At 42.5% G+C, this 23112-nt stretch overlaps 1 protein-coding gene and 2 long non-coding RNA genes across 6 annotated transcripts in view; 2 read left to right on the top strand and 1 right to left on the bottom strand.

Moving 5' to 3' along the window:
* Positions 1-1624, bottom strand: part of AFF3 (ALF transcription elongation factor 3) — a 521667-nt gene extending 520043 nt beyond the window's left edge. For 2 of the 4 annotated variants that reach the window (XM_072844517.1, XM_072844519.1), the window contains exons 1-2: positions 1517-1619; positions 503-614 (exon numbers count right to left, since the gene is read on the bottom strand). In XM_072844517.1, coding sequence (XP_072700618.1) covers positions 503-552 — 50 coding nt within the window. In that variant the 5' untranslated portion in view covers positions 553-614; positions 1517-1619. Of the gene's footprint in view, positions 1-502; positions 615-1516 lie in introns of all 4 variants that reach the window. The other 2 variants (XM_072844520.1, XM_072844518.1) reach the window with 2 other exon arrangements.
* Positions 1625-2467: 843 nt separating this feature from the next.
* Positions 2468-3574, top strand: LOC140643099 (uncharacterized). The gene is made up of 2 exons (XR_012039500.1): positions 2468-2753; positions 3081-3574. It is a non-coding gene; the product is annotated as an uncharacterized lncRNA (long non-coding RNA).
* A 3694-nt stretch (positions 3575-7268) lies between these two features.
* The window catches only part of LOC140643098 (uncharacterized), a 31444-nt gene continuing 15600 nt past the window's right edge, over positions 7269-23112 (top strand). Inside the window, exon 1 of the long non-coding RNA XR_012039499.1 lies at positions 7269-7407. This is a non-coding gene — a long non-coding RNA (uncharacterized lncRNA). The remainder of the gene's footprint in view (positions 7408-23112) is intronic.

The following is a 23112-nucleotide window of genomic DNA, read 5'->3' as shown; positions in this document are numbered from 1 at the left end:
CCAACATTTCTAAATGTAAACCTGTAAAATAACAGGTATCTGTAAATGAAAGGCTGAAATAACCCCAGGAGCAACAAGACAGTAATTAGCAACTTTTATAGAGTAATAACATGTTTCATATTCTTTCTACACTGGCTCTTTGAAGTTTCCAGTGTAATATATAAAAGTTTTATTACATTAGGGCCCATCCTTGTGTATTTTATAAGCACCAGCATTATGCAGAGCAAGCTGCAGTTACTCATCATCAGATCTTTTATAAGAAACTGCTCAATAATGCACTAGCTCTGCGTCCAGTTTAGTTTGTTACACCTGGCTTTAGAAAGATAAAAGTGACTAGAAGCCTAAATCACTGAAAATAATCCACATTATCATCTATATAATCTATAAATCTCAAAGCAGTTTAGCTTTAAAATTGTACACTGCATATTCATGTGCACACCACTTGCAGTTCTAGACACATGCGAACTCTTTACTGAATTAAAGCAGAAAAAAAAAAATTTACCAGAGGCAGAACAGAGTGCAGTTAATATGCTCGTTCCAGCAGATGTTCATTCCCGTAAATATTAAACATAACACAAGTTCCTCCAGGAATATGCGGGCAGTAATTTTACCACCTGAATAGGGTTGGTTGGAAACATTTAGGAGATAGGGGTGGAAGGGAGGGTAGGAAATCAGAGGGATGCCGAGGCAGCCAATGGGATTTTTAAGAAACCCGCAACGAGAATTAAACTGCTTCTAGCGGCGATTCGCCTACAGCAGCTCCTCAACGTGAGGACACGGAGCAGCAGATCCCGGAGGGCTCCCGCGGCCGCCCGCCGCCCGCCGCCCGCCGCCCAGGCTGGGAGCCGGAGCGTGGAATAAAGGGGCGCGCGGGGCGCCCGGGTGGGGGGAGCGGGGAGAGGAGGAGGACAACTGTAGCGAGGTGTGAAGAAAGGGCCCAGAGGGACCGTGAACCTCGAGGAAACGAGCCTCCCCGGGCCAAGGCCTCCGGAATTCCCGCACGGAGAAATCGTCGCCCCCTGCCCCCGGCGTCCACTTTCCCTCTCGGGTGGGAGCGGGCAGGAGGCGGCAGCGATGCCCCGGGCGGGAGGCTGGAGCATCCTCTAGGGGCACTTCCAGCAGCACAACTCCGGGGGTCGCTGGGGTGAACGCAGGGCGCAGACGAAGCGCAGGGAGCCGAGAGGCGCTGGGGCCGGGGCCGGGGCCGGGGCCGAGGGGTGGATCCCCGGGCACTGGGGACACGTTCTGGAAATCGGGGCTTTTCCTCTCCGTGGCTGCGCTCTGCCCCCCGGCTCCCCCGCTCCCCGGCCCTGGGCTGGGGCGGGCAGCACCGAGGGGAGAGGACGCGAAAGGGGGGCCGGGGGGCGGCGGGCGCCCCGACCCACCCCACCCCCACGGCGGCCGGCCGCTCCGAGCCCCCCGCCCAGGTGAGCGCGCGGCCGCCCCCGCCCCCGCCCCGCGCCCGCGCCCGCCCCCGCCCCGCGCCCGGGCGGCCGGCCCCGGCCCCGGCACTCACCACAGCGACTCGAGGTCCCATTCCTGGAGCAGGGCTAAGTCGAAGCTGTCCATGGTGGGAGGTGTCAGCGCCGCCGCCGCCGCCGCCGCCGCCGCCGCCGCCGAGGCTCGGGCCGCCCGCGCGCTGCAACGAAAGGCGCCGCTCAAGGTGCATCCCGGCCGCGCCGGAGCCGCCGCCCGCCCCCGCCCCCCGCCCCCGGGTCGGGCTTCCCCGCGCCCCCCGCCCCCGACGCCCGGCCCGCGCGGCGGGAGGCAGCGGCCGGCGACTCACCCGCTCCCCGGCTCGCGCGCAGGCACACTCAGCACAGAGCGGCGAGCTCCCCGCGCCAACGCCGCCGCCGCCGCCTCGCCCCCCTCCCGCCCCGCGCCCGCCCCTCCTCCCCTCCCTCCCCGCGGCCCGGCCCGCTGCAGCCGCCGCCGCCGCCGCCGCCGCCGCGGAGCTCTGCGCCCGCCCGCCCGCCTCTTTCTCCTCGGGGAGGCGCGTGTGCGCGGGCGAGGCCGAGGCGCGCGCGCGCCGTGAGCCCCGCGCCGCGCCCGCCCCGCGCGCCCCTGCGCTCCCCGCGCCGCTCCCCGGGGCCCCGCCGCCCCCGCGCCCCGCGCCCCCGCCGCCCGCCTGCCCCGGGGCCGCCCCGAGAGCGGGGGCGGGGGCCGGCGGGCGGCCGTGCGGAGCGCCGGGGGATGCTGAGCCGGGCCGGGCCTGCCGCATCTCCTGCCCCTCGCCCTCGCCCTCGCCCTCGCCCTCGCCCTCGCCCTCGCCCTCGCCCTCGCCCTCGCCCGGCCCCGCCCGGCCCTGCCCGGGCCGCACGCACTTCTCCTGCGGCCCAGAATTGCCCCGACCGTGCCGCGCGCTCCGGGCGCTGTGCCGCCTGCAGCCCGGGGCGGGGGGGGGGGGGCTGGGGGCTGGGAATTCCCTGGCCGCCCCAGGCACGGGGAGAGTGAACGGAGCAGCCTGCAGTCGCGCTGTAAACAAATCCTTTAAAATATCTGGAGTCAGTAAGTTAAGTGAAAGGGAGGAAACCTCTACTGACAGGACCCGCAGTTTGGCCTACAGTGGGGGTCCCACCGTCCTCCGGCTGGCCGTCCCTGGAAACTAACCTCCTTTCTTTTTATTCCTTACAGGGAGGGGGGGCAGGCCCCTGGGTGTAGACTGCTAACTTCTCGCCCCATCTGTCTGGAAAGTGACATACTGTCAGCTGGAGGATGATAGAGTATCATTGTGGCTCCTAAAAAAAAACCAGGTCCTTTTTACCATTACTTCCTAGATCGTAGAGAACATCCCCCACCCCCCTCCTTACTTCTGCAGACATGCCAAGAAGTCCATGCCTAGATCAGGGCCGTGGCTCTGTTTCCCCACAGCTGGCCAAAATCAGAACCCCTCCTCAGTTCCCTGACTCCCCTGTCCTCTTGGCCACAGCTCTGGGGATCCAGAGCTCAGGATCCCAGAGAACTCCTAGAGAGTGGTACAGAGCGATGTGGTTATATCCCTCCCATCATTTGCACCAAACCCCCAATTCCTGCAGGCCGAGAGGCCTTTTCCATGCTCTCCCCTTTGTTCATTCTCACAGAAGGACCACTGACTGGAACCACCAGAAATCTAGACCCTTGCGAAAAAGTCACAGGATCCCTCCATCAAGCCTCCTCACCTCTCTGACCTCTGAATGAGGATTAACAAACTGAGTCTGGAGAACATGCAGAAGAAGAAAAGACTGATGAGAATTCTTACTTATTTGGGATCCGATTACAAAACACTCAGCCCCCCCACCCCCTTTTTCCCCCAGCTCTGAAGTAGTCCTTCCTTCATTAGCATCCATAACTGGTTGCAAAATGTAAAACACTAAACTAAGACAGAGTATCAACATAGTTTCAGAAAATGGAATTGTTATTTTACAAGCTGACAACTCCCAGCCCCTAAAAATCTCCCTCATTAGTTGAAGGTAGTAAAGAGGCTGCAAAAGAACAAAGAGAATGTGAATAGAGGAGAAAGTACAGGTGTGAAGGGCTGTCTTCCCAAATCCCAGTCTACAGGACATCTGGAAAGTAAAGGGGAAAAAAAAAATCTGTCTTCCTAATATCTCCTTAGCATAAGCCTTGTTGGAAATGTTTGCTCTGGCAAAAGTGAGATGCAGGAGACATCCAGACAGTATTCCCAGGAACAAAGGATGGGGGTGGAGGGTGGAGGAGAGTGAGAAGAACAGCCCCTCTCTGGAAGAACTGCAAGTTCCCCTGCCTGAACAAGAAATGCATCCTGTCCCTGTGCTAATGGCTGCAGCCTGAAGCTTCTCCAGAAAGAAGACCTCCCACCCCTCACAGAGATCTGGCTTTCCTTCCCTTCCCACCACATCTGTTTATACAAAGGAGGGCTGCTGGAGAACAAACAGAACCATGTTTACTGGGAGTCCCATCCTAAGCTTGAAGCTTAAGATACAGATTTGCCCTCACCACAGAGGCTGAAGATAAATAGATGGCCCCGGAAAAGGAAAGCGAGAAAGCAGTTGGGGGGTATAAAGCCAGTGGAGTGGTTTACTCATAAAAGGTCTCTCTCCCCAAAAGCCTCGTAGTAGTGGGTAGACTTATATTTGAATTTAAATGCAGTGCCTCATATTACTACATGAAGGTACTTGAGCCTAAAGCAATTTCAGTGTGGGTATCCAAATATTTTTCTTCAGGAATCATCGTTATTTTCTGTTCGGGGGCTCCGAACATAGGGGAAGTTGCATTAACACTTTTATTTCCAATTATATTTTTGTGTCTAGTGTCCAGTTGGAAAATATGGTCTTTTGAAGAAACCCGAATCATACTTGTAGATACCGTATTTACTAAGTCGTCATGGAAATAAATCTAAATTAATAGTATTTACAAGTGAAATGTAGAAGAGTTAATGAGAACCTTTATAAGGTGACCTTTTTATTATTTTTATTTATCTGGTATATTAAGATGTTGCCATAATATGCCAGCCCCTAGATACACGTACCAAAACAAGCGCTTCATCCAGGTGTCAAAATTTTAAATCTTGAATAAAAAAAAAAAAAAAAAAAAAAGATTTGGACTTTCTGGGATTTAGAATGCCAGAAGTAAAAGGGAGGTTTGGGGGTGTTTGGGTTTTTGGTTTGGTTTGGTTTGTAAAGGAATAAGAGACTACCTAAATTAAAAATAAAAATAAAAACTGGTGTTTCTTCTGAAACAGATGTAGTTTCTGTGCATACTAACGACCTGGAGACTTGAGGGACTCTTTTCCTGGAGTAGATGCAGATAATACTCCAGAGAGCTGGTTGAAACCACCCAGCTCTGGAGAGCCACTGTGAGGAGTTAGCTAAGGCCTCCCTGGGTCAGGGGTGTTTTTTTGAGTTAAATCTGTGAATGGAAGGAACTGAGAAATGAATCCTACTCAGTCTGGGGCAGGCTGACAAGCACACTCAGCAAGAGCCCCACTCACATTCCACCAGCCTGGAATTGAAAGCCTCTAAAACAGACCCAGAAGCAAATCTGTAACATCCAACTAAAATCTCCTGGATCCAAGCTGAGAGAAGAGAAAGCTTGCCTGGCTTTATTAATCCATGCCTTATTCTGAAGATGTGGCTGCAACTCAAGTCACAATTGTGACCGGGTAGGTATTTTCCTTTTATATTCCCACCATTCCCCTAGAAAATATGCCTGGCTAAAAGCCAGCTGTGCAGGCGATCTTGCTGGAAGGTCAGGGGAGCCCCCACCCCACATCCTGCAGCATTGTTTGTCACTGCACCTTCTCTCATGTTCCAGCAAGGCTGCAGTCACATCACAGTCTGCTTCTCCTTCCAGAGGCTTCTTGAGTGTTCGTAACTATATCTAGGGATTGCAGGATAAGCCCTCTAGGCTTTCTGCTTGCAAATGACATGCTAATATGTCGAGCCCCAGGACAGCTTGGATTTTAATCCACCCAGGAGTTGTAGTGTCTTCAGGCCTTTCCCTCTGCCTTGGTATCTCAGAGTGGTTCTAGCCTGGGATCTGAGGTGCCTCTCTTTTTCTATTTTTTTTCATCATTCACCAGGTCCCGAGCAGATGGTGTGGCTGTGCTGGCTGTCATCACTCCTCCTATGTTTCCATGGAAACATGGGGCATAGGGACCATCTCTGCCTTGGGCTCTCTGACAGTATCCTCTGGCAGAGAACTTCAGCACTCTGGCCCCCTCCCCCTTGCTTGCCCACATCCTGGAGAGTTTGAGAAAGACTTGTGGCCCTGGTAGCCAGGTCATTTCAGAGATCATCTAAGGACATGCTCCCCACAAGTGGTTGTGAACTGGCTGCAAAAAGAAGGGGGAGGGGAAAGAGTGCTGATAACCTAGTTGTGCGGCAGTTGTGTTGCAGTAGTGGCATATCTGGATTACCTGTCCCCTCAGCCAGATTCTGTAATGGCTGATTATTGCCCAGATGTCAAAAGAGATGCTCCTAAGGTTGCATCTGCTCATCAGGCAGGAGATACTTAATGAGCTTAAGCATGTTACTGATGTTTTACGCTTTACTGACGTTCCATCTCCTCCAAGTGCATTCCTTTTTTTTTTTTTTTTCCTTTGTACAAAACCAGGTTTTCCCCCAAGGAATGTATGTACCTTCCTCAAACTTTCCAACATCCTCCTGCCTACATAATTCACTTATATAGCCACTGAGACGTTAATTAGATTCAGAAGTCCATGGAAACAGCAGAGTTTGGCAGGGTCAGAGGCCAGGCAGGGCAGAGAAAAGAGCGGGGAAAATGACCCCTTAGGAGAGGAGTAGGGAAGCAGAGGGAAATTTTTCATGCCATTCAAGTACCAAACAAGACAAAGATAATTTCAAAAGGTGGTCAACTACCATAACATTGTTTAGAGAATTAAAGTATTGTCCAATTAAAGAGTTCTTTAAAAAAAAAAAAAAAAACTGATTTGGTATAAGAATCCCATGCATGTCTTTGGTGTTAGTTGCTCCTTATATAGCTGGTACAAAAGACTAGTGTGTGAAGCTCACCACATTTTAAAAAAGAAAAGAAACAAAGCAGGCATATCTACTGAAAATGAAAATACTGGCAGAAAATGCATAGGCTAGTCATAAAAGTAGATCAGAAAAGTATTCCTTATCATAGATCATGTATTTCATGCCATGCTGACCTACTTGGGGGATAATCCCATTATTTGTGATTTGAGATTCCCTTGGTGTTGGTAACAAGAACCAACCATCCTGACTTAAAAGTTAATATTCCCACTGGCTCTTTGTTGTGCTTCTTCAAGATGTGCACTGGCCATCGTGCAAGATTCAAAGACTATTAATCTGCTGAGAATAGGAGACAACTAATCATAATGAAAGCAAACATTTCTATATTATAATATTTTCATATTATAACTGGGTACTGTTCAAAGTGGCAACTCCGTTTTATTCCTCCTAAAACCACACGGGGTACGTTACCATTGTTTTTACAGGTGAGCAAACTTAAGGAACAGATAAGCATCACAAACCAAAGCATGGAGAAAGGGGATTAGATTTAGCAGCCACAATATCACACCACATCCCATAACTTTTGCCTTGATTGTCTATAGCTTTGGAGCATTCCTATGCCTGCAGGTGCTTAAATAATGAATGCAGCACAAACCTACTCAGAAAGTGAAAGAGAGCCCTCTACCTCTCTTCCTGTAGTCTTCCTTCCCCTAGGTTTTGACCTCTGAGTTGTGCCATGCCACACCTGGAGTAAAGACCCGCACTCTCTCAAGTCTCAGTGTCTTCTTTTGCAACATGAGAGGGCTGAGTTGGCCATCCTTTGTCAGTTTCTGTCTCTGACGGTTACAGAATGTTACAATTCTGCTTTCAGTTGTCCCTCCTGAGCACTGCCAGACAGGAATCCCTGGAGTATGTCAAGAGAGCCATAAATCTTTTTTGTTGTTGTTTAAAGGTAGGACCTCCTTCTTGGCTTAAACAAATCTCAAGGTGTTGATCTGTTCTAAACAGGAGAGCTTGCTGTTCTGTTAAGTGTTAACAGACAGCAAGACCAGCATGTCCAAGAGGAAGAGACTTGGTTTAGGTCTGGGGGGAAGTGTGAGAAAGAAGTCAGAACATGACTATAGGTGTCAGACTCTTTTCTCTATGGCACCAGAAAATATTCAAGTATGGAGCTGACGGTCCCCCCAAGCTCCTGGAGGACACTGGAGCTGCAAATGGATGGACTAAGGCTCATAGCCGGAAGACAGAGAAATTTCAAAATTATGTGTGGATGGGTTAAATATTGGCGTGGGCAAAGGGCATCAGTATAAGAGCCTTACAAGGTCTTTCAGATAGTGGCACCTCCTATAGCTCAAAGTCTATATGGAAAGTCCTCCATCCAGAAAAAAAGAAATAGAGAGCAGAGTCTACCTCACCAGGAGACAGACGAGTTATGACACTCACTGCTGTTTGCCTACTCAATATGCCTCCTCCTCTTATTTACTAATTAAACCTAAGTTTTGTTTGGGGAGCTAATATACCCAACTGAAAGAACTATATTTTCCAGGCTCTGTTACAGCAAGAACATATAACAGCATATAACACAGCTTGGGTCAATGACGCCTAAGTTCAAGTTGGCTGGAATTTCTTGGAAAATTTCGCTTTCCTGAAATAGGTTACCATCTCTTCCTCTAAGTCACTTCCTTCTTCATGTCCAAAATGTATTTAAAGGCCTGAGGGGGAACAGCCATCATAGACCTCGAGGGCAAAAAAACTACAGACTAGAGTTTGTAGATCTGAAGTTAAAAGGAAGCTACATCCTTGGTGGTTTCCTCACACAACTATACCATCTTTGAACCATCTACCTGTCTCTGGACTTTTGGGGACAAAGTAAGACTCTATTTGGCTAAGTCATTAGAGTCCTGTCTTGATTATTACAGCTAACTAATAGAGAAAGTCATGGTCCCTCCAGGGTACCTGACACACTGCCACATACAGTCAGGTCTTCCAGATGTCCCAGCCTATGTGCCCCAGCAGGGGCAGGTCTATGAGAGGACCAACTGTGCTTTGGAGAAGCCTACATTTGCTGTTTCTTTTTTTTTTTTTTTTTAAGATTTTATTTATTTATTCATGAGAGACACAGAGAGAGAGGCAGAGACATAGGCAGAGGGAGAAGCAGGCTCCCTGTGAGGAGCCTGATACAGGTTGTGATCCCAGGGCTCCAGGATCACACCCTGAGCCAAAGGCAGATGCTCAACCACTGAGCCACCCAGGTGCCCCCTGTGTTTGCTTTCTTAAGTATAATCTTACCAGAATCTTCTGGGTTCACTCCTGTTATAAGAAACTATGCTCAATTGTCTGAAAACTGATTCATCTGGCTTCAGCACTTTTTAAATATTCCATATTAATAGTTGTTTCTTTATTTTCATGTTATTTATTAACTTGGTTAAGTTACTATTACATCTTCACGAGGATGCTAGAAAATCTCATTTCTGGAAAATAGTGCAATAATAATAATAGTCAGCCTTTCTTGTGTCCTTGCCACATACATAAAAATATGCATGCTTCAGACTCAGTCATTGTTTCTACCAATAAACTAATTACCACTGTATGAAGCTGATTTACTTCAGAAGGAGTTTAGAAAAACAACTAATTAAGTACAGTATTTTGAAATACAAACTACATTATAGGGTTAGAACCCTATAATAAAATTGCAGAAGCTTGAAATTTGGAAGAAACCATAGAGGCTCTCTCTAGCTAACCTTCTACCCATACAGGAATTACTTCCAGATCAGCCCTGGTATGTTCAGCCTGTGCATGAGCATTTTTTTAAAGATTTTATTTACTTATTCATGAGAGACACACAGAGGCAGAGACATAGGCAGAGGGAGAAGCAGGCTCCCTGTGGGGAGCCTGATGCAGGACTCAATCCCAGGAGCCACCCAGGCACCCTGCATTTCCATTTTTTTTTTAAGATTTTATTCATTTGTTTATTTGACACACAGAGAGAGAAAGCACAAGCAAGGGGAGACAACAGAGGGAAGGGGAGAAGCAGACTCCCTGTTTAGTAGGGAGCCCAAGGTGATGTGCAAGGCTCTATCACAAGACTCCCAGGACTCTAGGATCATGACCTGAGGTGAGGGCAGATGCTCAACCGACAGAGCCCCACCCAGGCTCCCGGAGCATTTCTAATGATAGGTAGCTCACTCTGTTGAAAGGCTTCCTATTCCATTTTAAAACAGCTCAGCTCTAACTGCAACAACATTCCTCCTTATATTTATGAATCCCAAATTGATTTCCTGTAACTGTCTAGCACATTACTAACTTGCAGTAAGTACTCAAATAGAGCTCAGATTCACTAAATTCCTTCTCTTGATGCTCCATAGATTGAGACTTGGGGGCTCAAGTAATTTCGTTGGCACCTTTGGAAGAGAGACTTCCCTGTCCAGTTGGGAATGCTGTGCAGAGGAGAGCCAGACTCTTAAAAGGAGCACTTGGACAGAGGAATGAGAGAAACCCCACCTCCTTCCAACTGATAGGGGGTTTCTTGGAAGAGGGGAGCTTCAAAAAGAACTTGAGCTGGCCAGGGCACCTGGGTCGCTCAGTGGTTGAGTGTCTACCTTCGGCTCAGGTCATGATCCCGGGGTCCTGGAATCGAGTCCCACATCAGGCTTCCCATAAGGAGCCTGCTTCTCCCTCTGTCTATGTCTCTGCCTCTTTCTGTGTGTCTCATGAATAAATAAATAAAATCTTCTAGAAAAAAAAAAAGAACTTGAGCTGGTCACAACAATGAAAATGCATGCTACAAGATACAGGGGTTGGGGGTGGGGGCAGGAAACTCCTCAAAAGAAAGGTACCTCTCTGCTGGATCTCAAGGAAGAAGTTACACATTGGGAGGTAGAAAATGGGAGCCCAAGATCATAGGAGGAGGAGGACAATGAGGACAGGAAGGAGCCCTGATGAAAGCTATTAGTCTAAGGGTCAGGCCCACCCTTGAATAAAGACAGCAGCTCTTTCGGCGGTTGGTTCCCAGTGTTTTTCCAAAGCCCCAACTCTCCTGTGAGGCTTATTATAATTCTATATACTTAGCACAGTTACATTTTTATGAATTTAGCATTACTTTCTGTCACTCTCTAGACAACAATATGAGGTTTATTACAACATAAAGGGAGATTCTTCCTCTTGGTCCTCAGTGAGTATCGCCAGATCCCCGTGCTGTCATCCCTGCCATCCTCCTCTAAAGAATACAACCTCAAGTCAAGGATGAAGTCACTGCGGATACTTACCCACACCCAGGCCTTGGTGTCAGGCTCCATGATCACCTAAGTCCTTCAGACATTTGTTTACCTAACAAACACATTGAATAGCTAATACATGCCAATCAGTGGGTTAAGAAATAAGGAGAGAGAGGGAGAAGTTTAAGAAAAAAGTTATAAAACCCACAGTCTAGATGATAATGTACATATATCGTCCTTTACTTACTCATTCTCAAATTGAACAAGTATTTATCGAGCCAGTTACGTGCCCAAAACTATGCTAGGCACTCTGGTTACCACCCTAAGTGAAACAGACCTGGTTTCACTTGAGGAGGGGTACCAATTATGTTACAATGTGATTAGTGCTATAATGAGGTACTCAGGAAGAACTTTCTAGAAAGAATGACTGACTTGTATTCCAAGTCATGAATGGACTTCTCCAGAATAAGGTGGGTGGGAGAGGATGAAAGAGAAGAACCACCTCTGTATGCCATTCTGTTTTACCTGCTACGACAGAGGTGTGCCTTCAAAGCTTTGGGAGCAAGAGCAAGTGGGTAACGCCTTCTGCCTGAGGCATTCAGGTGGGGTCTAAAAAATGAGAGCCAAAGTGGGGTAGGTGGTAGCAATGGAAGAGCATTCCAAGCAGAAGGAAAAGCACATGGCAGAGTGCAGAGGTGAGAAGCATGTCATGTTCCACTGACAGAGAAGGTTCTGTGTGGTCAAAGCCCTGCCTTGGACTGGAGAGGAGGGGGCGTTACAGTAGTCATTGGGTCATGCTCAGGTGGGAGCAGAAGAAGAATGAAGGGAGAAGGGAAAAGGAGCCGAGATTGGGGCCAGGTGGTGAAAAACCCAATTTTGCCATTGTGAAAATATTTTAAGGGAGCAGGAAACAAACATCAGAGATTCAGTAAAGCAGCAAGTGAACAGCAGCTGCCAAACCCAGGGGGACAACTGAGAGCTGAAAAGAGGAAATGGTTTCTGAGAAACCAGAGAAAGTATTTCACAAAGCACTCAGCCCAGAGGTTTTTCTTTTTTTGTTGTAAAATCAAGCAAAACTATAAACCCCTTCCCTCAGCACAGGGCTGACCACATCATTTGCAGAGCCCAGAGCAAAATGAGAGTGAGGAGCCCCTTGTGCATAAATTAGTAAGAATTTCAAATAACGACAAGCACAGCACCCTTCTAAGTGTGGGGCCCCGTGTGCTTGCCTGTGTCACATGTTCACAAAGCTGGGGCCGCCGAGGTACTTTTGTGCCATGGGGCACCTTTTCACTAACAGGGTGAGTGGCTGCTGGCTCCTCGGGGCCTGTCACCAGGCCGGGCTGAGCAGCACATCTAGAGCACAGCGCTGTCACCCATTCAGTCTGCACCATGCAAGTCCCCTGCACTTGAGTTCACTCCAAAATGAAAAGCTTCTTTTTTTCCTGAGAGTATTGAAAATATACACAAAGGAAGACAATGCAAGCCCTGCCCAGCTGTACGTGGCAGGGGGAAACATTAAATTAGAAGTACTTTCAATCTTTCTCTCCCTTTTATTAGATCAAGTCCTCAACAAGACTTTTGTTTGCTAAGCAAGGTGATGATAGAGATGGAGGAGAGGGAAACTGAGGGAAGGCAAAAATTGTTCTGTGAAATAAACCAAAAAATAACAGGAGGAATGCAGGAAGAAATGAAGAACTTGGCTAGAAGAGAAAGGGAAAGGAGAGGGCAGCAACTGAAGGGAGTAGAAATTTGGGAAAAGACAAATATCTAAATGGGATTTCAGAAAGTTTTGGAATATGATGTAATTGCATTCTCCAGCCTCCTAATGAGCCTCAAATAAAAAACTGCATTGCTTATCAAAGTTTAGAAGACAGAGGTGAGTTGTGTGTGTGTGTGTGTGTGTGTGTGAGAGAGAGAGAGAGAGAGAGAGAGAGAGAGTGTGTGTTGGGGGGATGTGGTTTTCAAACAGCTGCAGATTAGAATTATCTAGGGGAACATTCCAATGGTCCAATGGCCCGACCTGCCCCAAGACAGTGTGAAGATTAACTGGTGTGAAGCAGCTTGGAGAGGCCCTGACTCGGGGGAAGCTATCACACCACTGGCCAGGAGAAGGTGGCTCTCTTGGTCCTAGTCCAGGTCCCTTTCTTTGGCGATCCTGTCATTTCCATTGGTCTATTTGTCTCTCCTTGGCTCAGTTCCACACTTCAGCTACTGTTGCTTTAGAAAAGACTCGGATGGATGGTAGAGTCTGTTACTCCCACCTTGTTCCTCTTCTTTTTTTTTTTTTTATTTTATCGAAATTCAATTAATTAACATATCAGGTATTATTGGTTTTAGAGGTAGAGTTCGGTGACTCATCAGTCTTAGTTAATATCCACTGCTCGTTATATCATGTGCCCTCCTTAACGTCCATCATCCAGTTACCCGCCTCCCTGAGCCCCTTCCCTTCCAGCCCCTTCCCTTCCCATGTTTCCTATGATTAAGAGTCTCTTATAGTTTGTCCCCCTCTCTGATTTCACTGTTTTATTTTTTTCCTCTCCTCCCCTATGATCTTCTGATTTGTTTCTTAAATTCCACATATGAATGAGATCATATGATAATTGTCTTTCTCTGATTTACTGCGCTTAATGTAATACCCTCTGTCTAGTTCCATCCATGTCATTGCAAATGGCAAGATTTTTTTCTTTTTTTTTTTTTTTCTGATGGCTGACCACCTTGTTCTTCTATAAGATAATCTTTGGGGCGCCTGGCTGGCTTGGTTGGAAGAGCATGCAACTCTTGATCTTGGGGTCCTGAGTTGGGTTTAGAGATTATGTAAATAAAAACTTCTTTTAAAAAAGAAAATCTTCTATTCCTAGCCCTCTGTTTTTCAATAATATTTTGGAATCAGCTTGTCATTTTACACACACACATACATGCACAGAAAAGAAAACATATTAGCATTTTGACAGGAATAGCTTTGGATACATAGATCTATTTGGGGAGAACTAATATTTCAACAATATTGAGTCTTCTATACCTGAACATGCTAGTTCCTTTGTTTATTTAGATTTCCTTTCACTTATATTAATTTTTCACATCTTTCTGTGTAGAGATCTTGCATATTATTTGTTAGACTTTTTTCTCCAGATGTCTGATTAGTCTATTCATTCTAATTATTTTTCTGTAGTTTTATTATTTCCTATGTACACAATAATTCAACAATATCATCATATGAATGATGGCTGTTTTTCCCCCTCTCTGCAATCTTGAGGCCTTAACTTACCAGCTGGAACTTCAAATGCAATGTTGAGTAGAAGCAGTAATGATGGGCACCATTGTCTTATTCCTGGTTTCAAAACAGGATTCTTTGTAGACCTTTTTATCAGATTAAGAAATTTCCTTTCTGCTCCTGGTTTGTCAGCTTTATAGCTATTATTGTTTATTGAAATCATGAATTGATGCTGCATTAAAAAGATATATTTTCTGTGGCCTGTTGAAATGATTCCACTGTTTGACTCCTTTTTTTTCTAGTAATGGTTAATGCAATTAATTACATTTATTAATTTTCAAAAGTTAAACCAGCCTTGTGTTCTGGAATAAATACAACTCAGTGGTGAAGCATTGCTTGTTATATATTTATTGTTAGAATTAATGTGCTATCTGGCCAGGGTGGGGAAATTTCTACATCAATGGTCATGAGTAAGTGAACAAATTTTCCTATTTTGAAGTGACCTTGTTAGCTTTTGCCAAGAAAGTACTTGAAAATGAATTGGATTTACCTCTTTTTCTTTGTATTGTCTGGGAGAGTTTTTGTACTATTGCCTTAATTACTTCTTTAAGAACTTGGTGGCTTTCACCAGTAAAGTCATCTGAACTCCTGAGTTTTCTTTAAAGGAAATTTTTAAATTACAGATTCAGTTTTTAATCATTTTATGTCTATTTCCTGTCCATTTTGGCAAGTTGTATTCTTCTAGAAAGATGTCTAAGTCATGAAAATTTTCAAGTTGACTCCATAAGATATGATATTTACTTAATGGCTCTTTAATATCAATCAGATATCTGGTTAGCCCCTTTTCACTTCTTCATCACATTTTATGGCTTCTCTCCCTCTATCTCTAAACTGACCTCCCTAGCACTTTATCAATTTTATCAGTATTTTCAAAGAATTACCTTTTTGTCTTTGATCCCTAATATCATATATTTGTTTTTTATTTCACTCATTTCTGTGACCATCTTTATCGTGTCCTTCATTTGAATTTATTTGCTTGTGATTTGCTCTTCTTTTTCAAATTTCCAGAGTTGGATGCTTGGTTCTTTGATATCTGGCCTTTCTTCTTTTCTAATATATGCATTTAGTGCTATACATTTTTTAGTCTAAACACAACTTTAGCTGCATTTTTTAAATATTTTATTTATTTATTCATGAGAGACACAGAGAGAGAGGCAGAGACACAGCCAGAGGGAGAAGCAGGCTCCATGCAGGGAGCCCGATGTGGGACTCCATCCTGAGACTCCAGGATCATGCCCTGGGCCAAAGGCAGGCACTAAACCACTGAGCCACCCAAGGATCCTTTAGCTGCATTCTATAAGTTTTGATATACAGAATTTTCATTATCTTTTTAAAATTTGCATGCCTTTTCTTTCATTTTCTTGCCTAATTGCTCTAGCTAGGAACACCAATACTATGTTAAAGAAAACTGGTAAGAGTGGACATCCTTGTCTTCTTCTTGATGTTAGAGGAAACACTTTCAGCTTTTCAACACTGAGTGTGATGTTAGCTGTGGGCTTCTCATATATGGCCTTATTATATTGAGGTACATTCCCATTATAACCAGTTTGTTGAGAGTTTTTATCATGAGAAGATGTTGAATGTTGTCAAATGATTTTTCTACATATATTGAGATAATCATATGTTTTTTATCCTTCATTTTGTTAATGTGATTATCACATTGATTTGCGAATGTTCAACTACCTTGGCATCCTGATAATAAATTTTCACTTGACCATGGTGTATGATCTGTCTAATGTGCTCCTGCACTTGGTTTGCTAATATTTTGTTGAGAATTTTTTAATCTGTTCTCACCAGAGATATTGGTCTATAATTTTCTTAGAGTATCCTTATCTGGCTTTGGTATCAGCATGATGCTGGCCCAAAAAAATGAGTTTGAAAGTGTTCCTTCCTCTTCTATTTTTTGGAAGAACTTGAGAAGGATTGGTATTAAATCTTTAAAGTGTTGATAGAATTCACCAATGAAGACTGAGGTTTTCTTCATTGAGAGGTTTTTGATTACTGATTCACTCTCCTTATTAGAAATTGATCTATTCAAATTTTCTATTTATTCATGATTCAATCTTATTAGGTTGTAGGTTTCTAGGAATTTGTCTATTTCTTCTACATTATCTAATTTGTTGGCATATAATAGTACATAGTGGTCTCTTATAATCAATTGTATTTATATGGCATTCATTGTAAAAGCTCCTTTTTCATTTATAGTTTTATTTGAGTCCTCTTTTTTTCTTGGTATGTCTAACTAAAGGTTTGCCTGTTTTGTTTTGTTTATCTTTTTAAAAACAGTTCTTACTTTCATCATTCTTTTCTCTTTTTAGTCTCCATCATTTTTTGCCATTCCTTGGTTTTCTGCCATTCTAATTTTGGGCTTGGTTTGTTTTTCTTTTACTAGTTCCTTGAGGTATGAAGTTAGGTTGTGTATTTGAGATCTTTTCTTTTTTCTCAATGTATTTTTCTCAATTTTTGCATCTCATCAGCTTTGGTGTATTGTGCTTTCAATTTTATTTGTCTCAAGATTTTTTTAAATTTCCCTTTTGATTTCTTCTTTGATCCACTGGTTGTTCAGTAGCATGTGTTTATAGCCAAATATATGTGAATTTTCCAGTTTTCTTTTTGTAACTGACTTCTAGTTTTATACCACTGGGGTTGGAAAAGACACTTGATACAATTTCAATCTTCTTAAATTTATTAAGACTTATTTTGTGGCCTCACAATTGACCTATCCTGGGGAATGTTCCAAGTGAACTTGAAAAAAATATATATTCTTTTGCTGTTGGATGAAATGTTCTATAAATGTCTATTAGGTCCATTTGATCCCATGTGTAGTTTCAATCAGATTTTTCCATATTGATTTTCTGTCTGGATGATTTATCCATTATTGAAAGAGGAGTATTGAAGTCCTCTTCTATTATTGTATTGCTATTTCTCCTTTCAAATGTATTAATATTTACTTTATATATTTAGGTGTTCCTATGTTGGGTACATAAGTATCTACTGTTATAACACCTTGATAAATTGACCCCTCTATCATTATATAGTGACTTTCTTTGTCACTTGTTACTTTTTGGCTTAATATCTATTATGTCTGACAAAAGTATAGCTATTCCGGTTTTCTTTTGGTTTCCATTTGCATGGAATACCTTTTCCCATCCCTTTACTTTTAGTACATTTAGTCCTTAAAGCTAAAGTAAGTCCCTTGCAGGAGACAGCATATAGCTCGGCCTTGTTTGGTAAATCCATTTAGCCACTCTACATCTCCCCCCCACCACCACATATTTTGATTGAAAAAATTAGTCCATTTACATTTGAAGTAATTACTGATAAGTATGGTCTTATTCCTGCCATTTTATTAATTACTTTCTGGTTGCTTTGTGATATCTTTTTTCCTTTATTCCTTGCTCACTCTCAGTCTTTGTGATTCAATGATTTTCTATAGTGGTATGCTTTGATTCCTTTCTCTTTATGTTTTGTGTATTTACTACAGGCTCTTTCTTTAAGGTTACCATGAGCCTTCCTTTAAGGCTACTAGGTCACATAAAACATCTTATATTATGGCAGTCTACTTTAAGCTGATAAGAGCTTCACTTTGAATACAAACAAAAGCTCTACATTTTCACTCTCCCCTAATCTTATGTTGATACCACAATTTACATCTTTTTACATTGTGTAGCCATTAACTGATCACTGTAATTATAGGTATTTTAATACTTTTATGTTTTAATCTTCATTGTAGAGTTATAAGTGATTTACTCACCACCATTACAACATTAGAGTACTCTTAATTCAACTATATATTTTCTTTTGCCAGTGAGTTTTATACTTTCTTAAGTTTTCCTGTTACTATTTAGTGCCCTTCTATTTCAGCTTCAAAAACTCTAATGAACAGCTTGTAGAGCCTATCTAGTGGTGATGAACTCCTTCTGCTTCTGTTTGCCTAGAAAACTCTTTATCTCTCTTTTAATTCTGAAGAACAGCTCTGCTGGGTAGAGTATTCTTGGTTGACAGTGTTTTTCTTTCAGCACGTTGAATATATTATTCCACTTCTTTCTGGCCTACAGGATTTATGCTGAAAAATCTGCTTATAGTCTTATGTGGGTTCTCTTATATGTAACGGGTTGCCTTTCTCTTGCTGTTTTTAAGATGTTCTCCTTGTCTTTAACTTTTGACGCTTTATTTATAATGTGCTGGTGAAAAAAAGTTTTTTTGTTTTTGTTTTTTTTTTTTAATTCATCTTACTTGGCACTGTTTTGTCTTCCTTCATCTGGATCTCTGTTTCTTTCCCCAGGTCAGGAAATTTTTCAGTCACTATTTCTTTGAACAAACTGTCCTCCTTCTGGGACCCCTATAGTGTGTATATTGGTTTTTTTTTTTTTTTTTTTTTTTTTTAATGGTTTTCCCTACTCCTGTAAGCTGTCTTCAATGTTTTTCATTCTTTTTCTTTCTGGTCTTTTGATTGAATGTTATTGCCTGTTTTCATGCTCTCTTATCCTTTCTTCCACATGATCTAGTTTATTGTTTAACTCCTTTAATGATTTTTTTCAATTCTTCAGCAATGTGACTTCTGTTTGGTAATTGTTTATATTTTCTATCTCTTTATTGAAATTTTCACTTTGTTCATATGTTGTTCTTCTGACCTCTGAGAGCATCTTTGACTGTTATTTTGAACTCTCTGTCAGATAAATCACTTATTTCCACTTCACTAAGATGTGTTTCTGAAGATTTATCTTGAACTTTCGTTTGAAGAATTTTCCTCTATTAATTTTTCTTGACTTTTCATGTTGGTTTTTGTACATTAGATAAAACAATCACTCTCCTAGTCTTGACGGAGTAGTCTTGCTAGAAGATGAAACTTGTCAATCAGCCTGGCCTGAGCTCCTGGTTGCCTCTCAAACCTCTGTGATTGTCCAACCTGCTTGTTTTATTCTAAGTGCCTTTCAAATAGTATTTGAGGGTGTGCCAAGACCTGTCAGTGTCCCTAAAGAAGAACTGCATTCAGCAGCTAGATACAGTATAATTGGAAGCTAGACCTTCAAACAGCTTTGGGAAATTCGGTATATAAGCCTCTTCCAGGGAGAAACTGGTAGATAGTGTTTTTGCCTACTCCCTTTGCACTGGGCCCAGGTATATAGCTGCAGTGGTGTTTTTGTGGGACTTGTGAATGGAAGCCCAGTTGGCTATCAGAGCTGCGTGATCTGGGGACACATTCCTCAGGCAGTAGAGCAAAAGCTGGATGCACATGTGTGTGCAAACTCTTTCCAAGGAGATACTAGTGATTTTTAGTATGCCAAAGGGAGAGAAAGGGAGTTGTCTGCTGGTTTTTCTAGTTTCAAGAACAGATCCCAGCTAGCTTCAATATGTATGCTAAATTAGAAGTCTGATCCTAAGGCGACAGCTTTCAAAATTTGCAGATTGTCTTCTTTAGGAAGACCTAAAGATGGGTGATTTTCCCTGTTCCCTCTATGCTGAGCCCTAGGGAGACAGCCACAGCAAGTGCCTTCATGCCCATTAATGATTGCTTCTTTGTTTGCTATTCTCTTACTGGTCTCATGAACACAAGGCACATTGGTTTTCAGAGCTAGGTGTTTGTGGGACTGTCCTTCAGGTGGGAGTCTTAAAAATTGGGGGCTAAATGTGGGGTTCAAACCATTCACTCCTTGGGAATAATATGGGAATTTGGAGTTCCCTCCCAATTGATGGTTCTGCATCAGTGGTGGGGTTTATGTCTCACATTTCCTACCCATTCCAATATGAGTATTTTCTCATTTGTCCAATGTATAGAAGTCTCTCAGATACTTTCTGTATTTCCTTCAGAGGTAATTTCTGTGTTTATCTGTACATTTGGTGTTGCCATGGGAAGAGGAAAGAAGCCTTCACTCTCTCCATTGTGATTGACTTCTCTATTTTACTTTTATTATTGAAGGATATTTTTGCTAGGCTTAAAATTCTGGCTTGAGAGGGTTTTTTTTTTTTCTCCAGAAATTTAAGGATATTATATCACTGTCTTCTGGTTTCTATTATATCCATTAAAAAGTCAGCTATCAATTATATATTTGTTCCTGTGTAGGTAAAGCCTCTTTTTCCCTCTGCCTCATTTTAAGATAATATGTTTTATTTTTGGCTTTCAGAGGTTTTACTATGATGTGCCTAGATGTAGTTTATTTTTTCTTTATCCTACTTGAGATCCATAAGGCTTCTTATCTGAGTTTGGTATCTTTCAGCAGTTTTGGTAAGTTCTTAGCTATTATCTAGTTACTGAGTTTGACTCATTCTCTCTTTCCTCTCCTGAGACTTCAATTTTATGCATGTTAGAATTTCTGTCTTCTCTATCTTTTACTCTGTCTTTTGAAATTTTAATCCTCTTGCCTTTCTAAACCTTCTTTCTAATTATTTTCTTTGAATATGTTTTCCAGTTAACTGTTTCTTGAGCTATATGTAATCTGCTGTTAAGCCCATTGCTGAGTTCTTAATTTGTAGTATCATGTTTTTTTATAATACAATTCCCATTTGATTCCTTTTGTAGTTTCTCTTTTTCTGCTAAGATTCTCTATCTTACCTTTTTTCAATTTAGACTTTATAAACATAGTTATTTTAAAGTTTATGTCTCATGGCTCCTTTATCTGGAGCTCCATGAGTATATTTCCACAGTCTATTTTTCTACTGAGAACATGTCATTCATATTGTCTTACTTCCTTATGTCCAGTTATTCCTTTAAATTATATGGTGGGCACTGCATTTGCAAAATGATTTTTGGAAATAGTTTGAGGGTTATAGTAATATTATCTTTCTCCAAAGAAGTATGTCCATTTCTGCCAGATTCTTAGAAGCATTAGCAATCAAGGATTATCTTTATAAAGTTTCACAATTTGGGGGGAATTTATAATGAATTTATACTCTAGGGGCATGTCTGCTTTCAAGTCTCCATTTTTTTTAGGGTTCATTCTTCATGATTCCAGTCCAAAAAATAGGAATTCACTATTGTTTTTCCTTTGTGAACTCCGACTTCATTGTAATCACTTGAGCCCCAGAAAACTGTCAACAGTTTGTGTCAAGCTCCCAATCAGTGCCTCCAAAATTGGGTTTGGCCTCCAGGGAAAACACCAGCCTCACTTTCTTTGATCTCTTTCTCCTTCTGGAGCTTGACTCTGCAATTCTTCACTCAATTTTTATATCTCTAATGCCTTTATATCCTAATTATTCAAAAACTTTTTAGATTAATTGAGTAGATGCATATGGGCTATGAAAAATAAAATTTTATTTGGATTTGGGTAACTTGCTCTGACAATGACATTCACAGGATGGATGTAAGCTATCCTCCATATTGGTTAACAGCACAGGATTTGGATCTAGCAAATCTGGTTCAAATCCTTGTTTTGCTTCTAGTAGCAGTGTGATTTTAGGTAGCTTACTTAAACTTTCTGATTCCCACTTCTCTCACTGGTAAAATGTAAATGATGATTATGGATTCTTTGTTGACAAATAAATAGAATATTGCAAAAATATAATACAGAGTTGGCATCTAGTGTAAGCACAATCAAATGGCAGCTATTGTTATTCAATATGAACTATTTAAATATTTAATAACTTCTGCCAAAGATAACTATTTCAGATTTAAAATGATTATAGTTATGAGGTTTTTTTCTGGTGTTGTATTTTAGAAAGGAACTCTTAGGTCATGGCTTTGGGGTCCTGGCAGTACCTGCTTTGTAATTTTTCCATACCCAAATCTTAGCATTGTTTATGCTATAGAAGTCAGGGACCCAGTGGAATACTTCCTTGCATTCTGGGGTCAATTAAAAACTTCAATTAGGGAAAATTCTGGCTCTGCCCACATGTAGCCTTAAAGCATGCTTCCGTGCATAGATGTGTAAGACTTCATGTGTTTGAATTTCTACAATTACCCTAATTGTTTTAATGCCTTTATTACCTCCCTCTTTACACACAGGTAAAGCCAAAGGTGCACTAGCAAAAAGTCCCTGTGATTACCCTTAGGACTCCCATTGTTCTAGCCCTAGTTTAAACCACTTGGCCTTGTTTTTACACATCTAGAGATTATCCTCTTCAGGAGACTATTCCTGCCAATTCTGCCTGTTGGGCACTTGAAAGCAGGTTCATTTAAACATCAATAACTAGGAGTCTTCATTGACCTCATGCTGCTTAAGTCCTAACCTAGTCATGACCCTAGAGTCAAAACTTTGTGAAAAGTCAATAAAAGTAGTAAACAATGTTATATTATTCTTGGCAGACTTGGCACAACAATGAGAGGGTTTAACAATAGTTAATTATGGTTCAATAGTTGCTTGTTAGCAAGTATTGAGTGTTTACAATGTAGCAGGCAATATGCACACATGCTCTAATTTGATTCATATAACAACCAAATGAAAAAAAAAAAAAGACAACAACAACCAAATGAGGTAGGCACTGTCATTACCCCTGCTTTAAAGGGGAGGAACTGTAGTTTACAGGGGCAAAGTACTTAACCTGAAGCCACAAACGAGCAACAGGGTTCATGTCAGCCAATCCTGGAATCTGTGTGCTCTCCACATAAAATATTAGGTAGAGAAATTTTAGACTCACTTTATTATGGAGAAGGTTGTTGTGAAGCTTTGAAAGAACATCCAGCAAATTAATAGGCCTGTAGTTATTCCACAGAATTGCTCTGTTAAAATGAGGCAGATTATGCTTTCAAAGACTATCCTGGTAAGAATAAAGACTAAAGATCTAATTAAAACAATTAGGTTAGCAAGCATCAAAACCAACCCGTCGGAACAGGAGCAGAAGAGTCTGCCAGCAAAGGGATAGCACCTGGTCGTGTCAGTGATGATGTTCAATAAATCATCCAGAAAAGGAGGCACTACCAGGTATTGAGAACTTCTTACAGAAGCTTATAATTGAGAAAATGAAAGGTAACACTCCTGCAAGTGTAAGACTGTGAAAAGTTAACCTTCTAGGCCCAAATAGAATATGTGTTTCCACAAAATCTCTGACTAGACACACTTAGTGGGTAACCATGTTACAGAATTGACCCTCATTAAAGATTCTAACAACCCAACCAAGGCCTTCCACACAAATCATTACACTTGAGGCTCTTTTATGGAGTAGAAATGAAATTAAATAAGAATAAAATTTATTAAGTTACTTAATGGTCCTGCTGCCTAGACTACTAAGACAA

This window comes from Canis lupus, chromosome 11 (genome assembly GCF_048164855.1).
Source record: "Canis lupus baileyi chromosome 11, mCanLup2.hap1, whole genome shotgun sequence".
NCBI classification, from domain to species: domain Eukaryota; kingdom Metazoa; phylum Chordata; class Mammalia; order Carnivora; family Canidae; genus Canis; species Canis lupus.
This window is presented reverse-complemented; position numbering and strand designations above follow the sequence as displayed.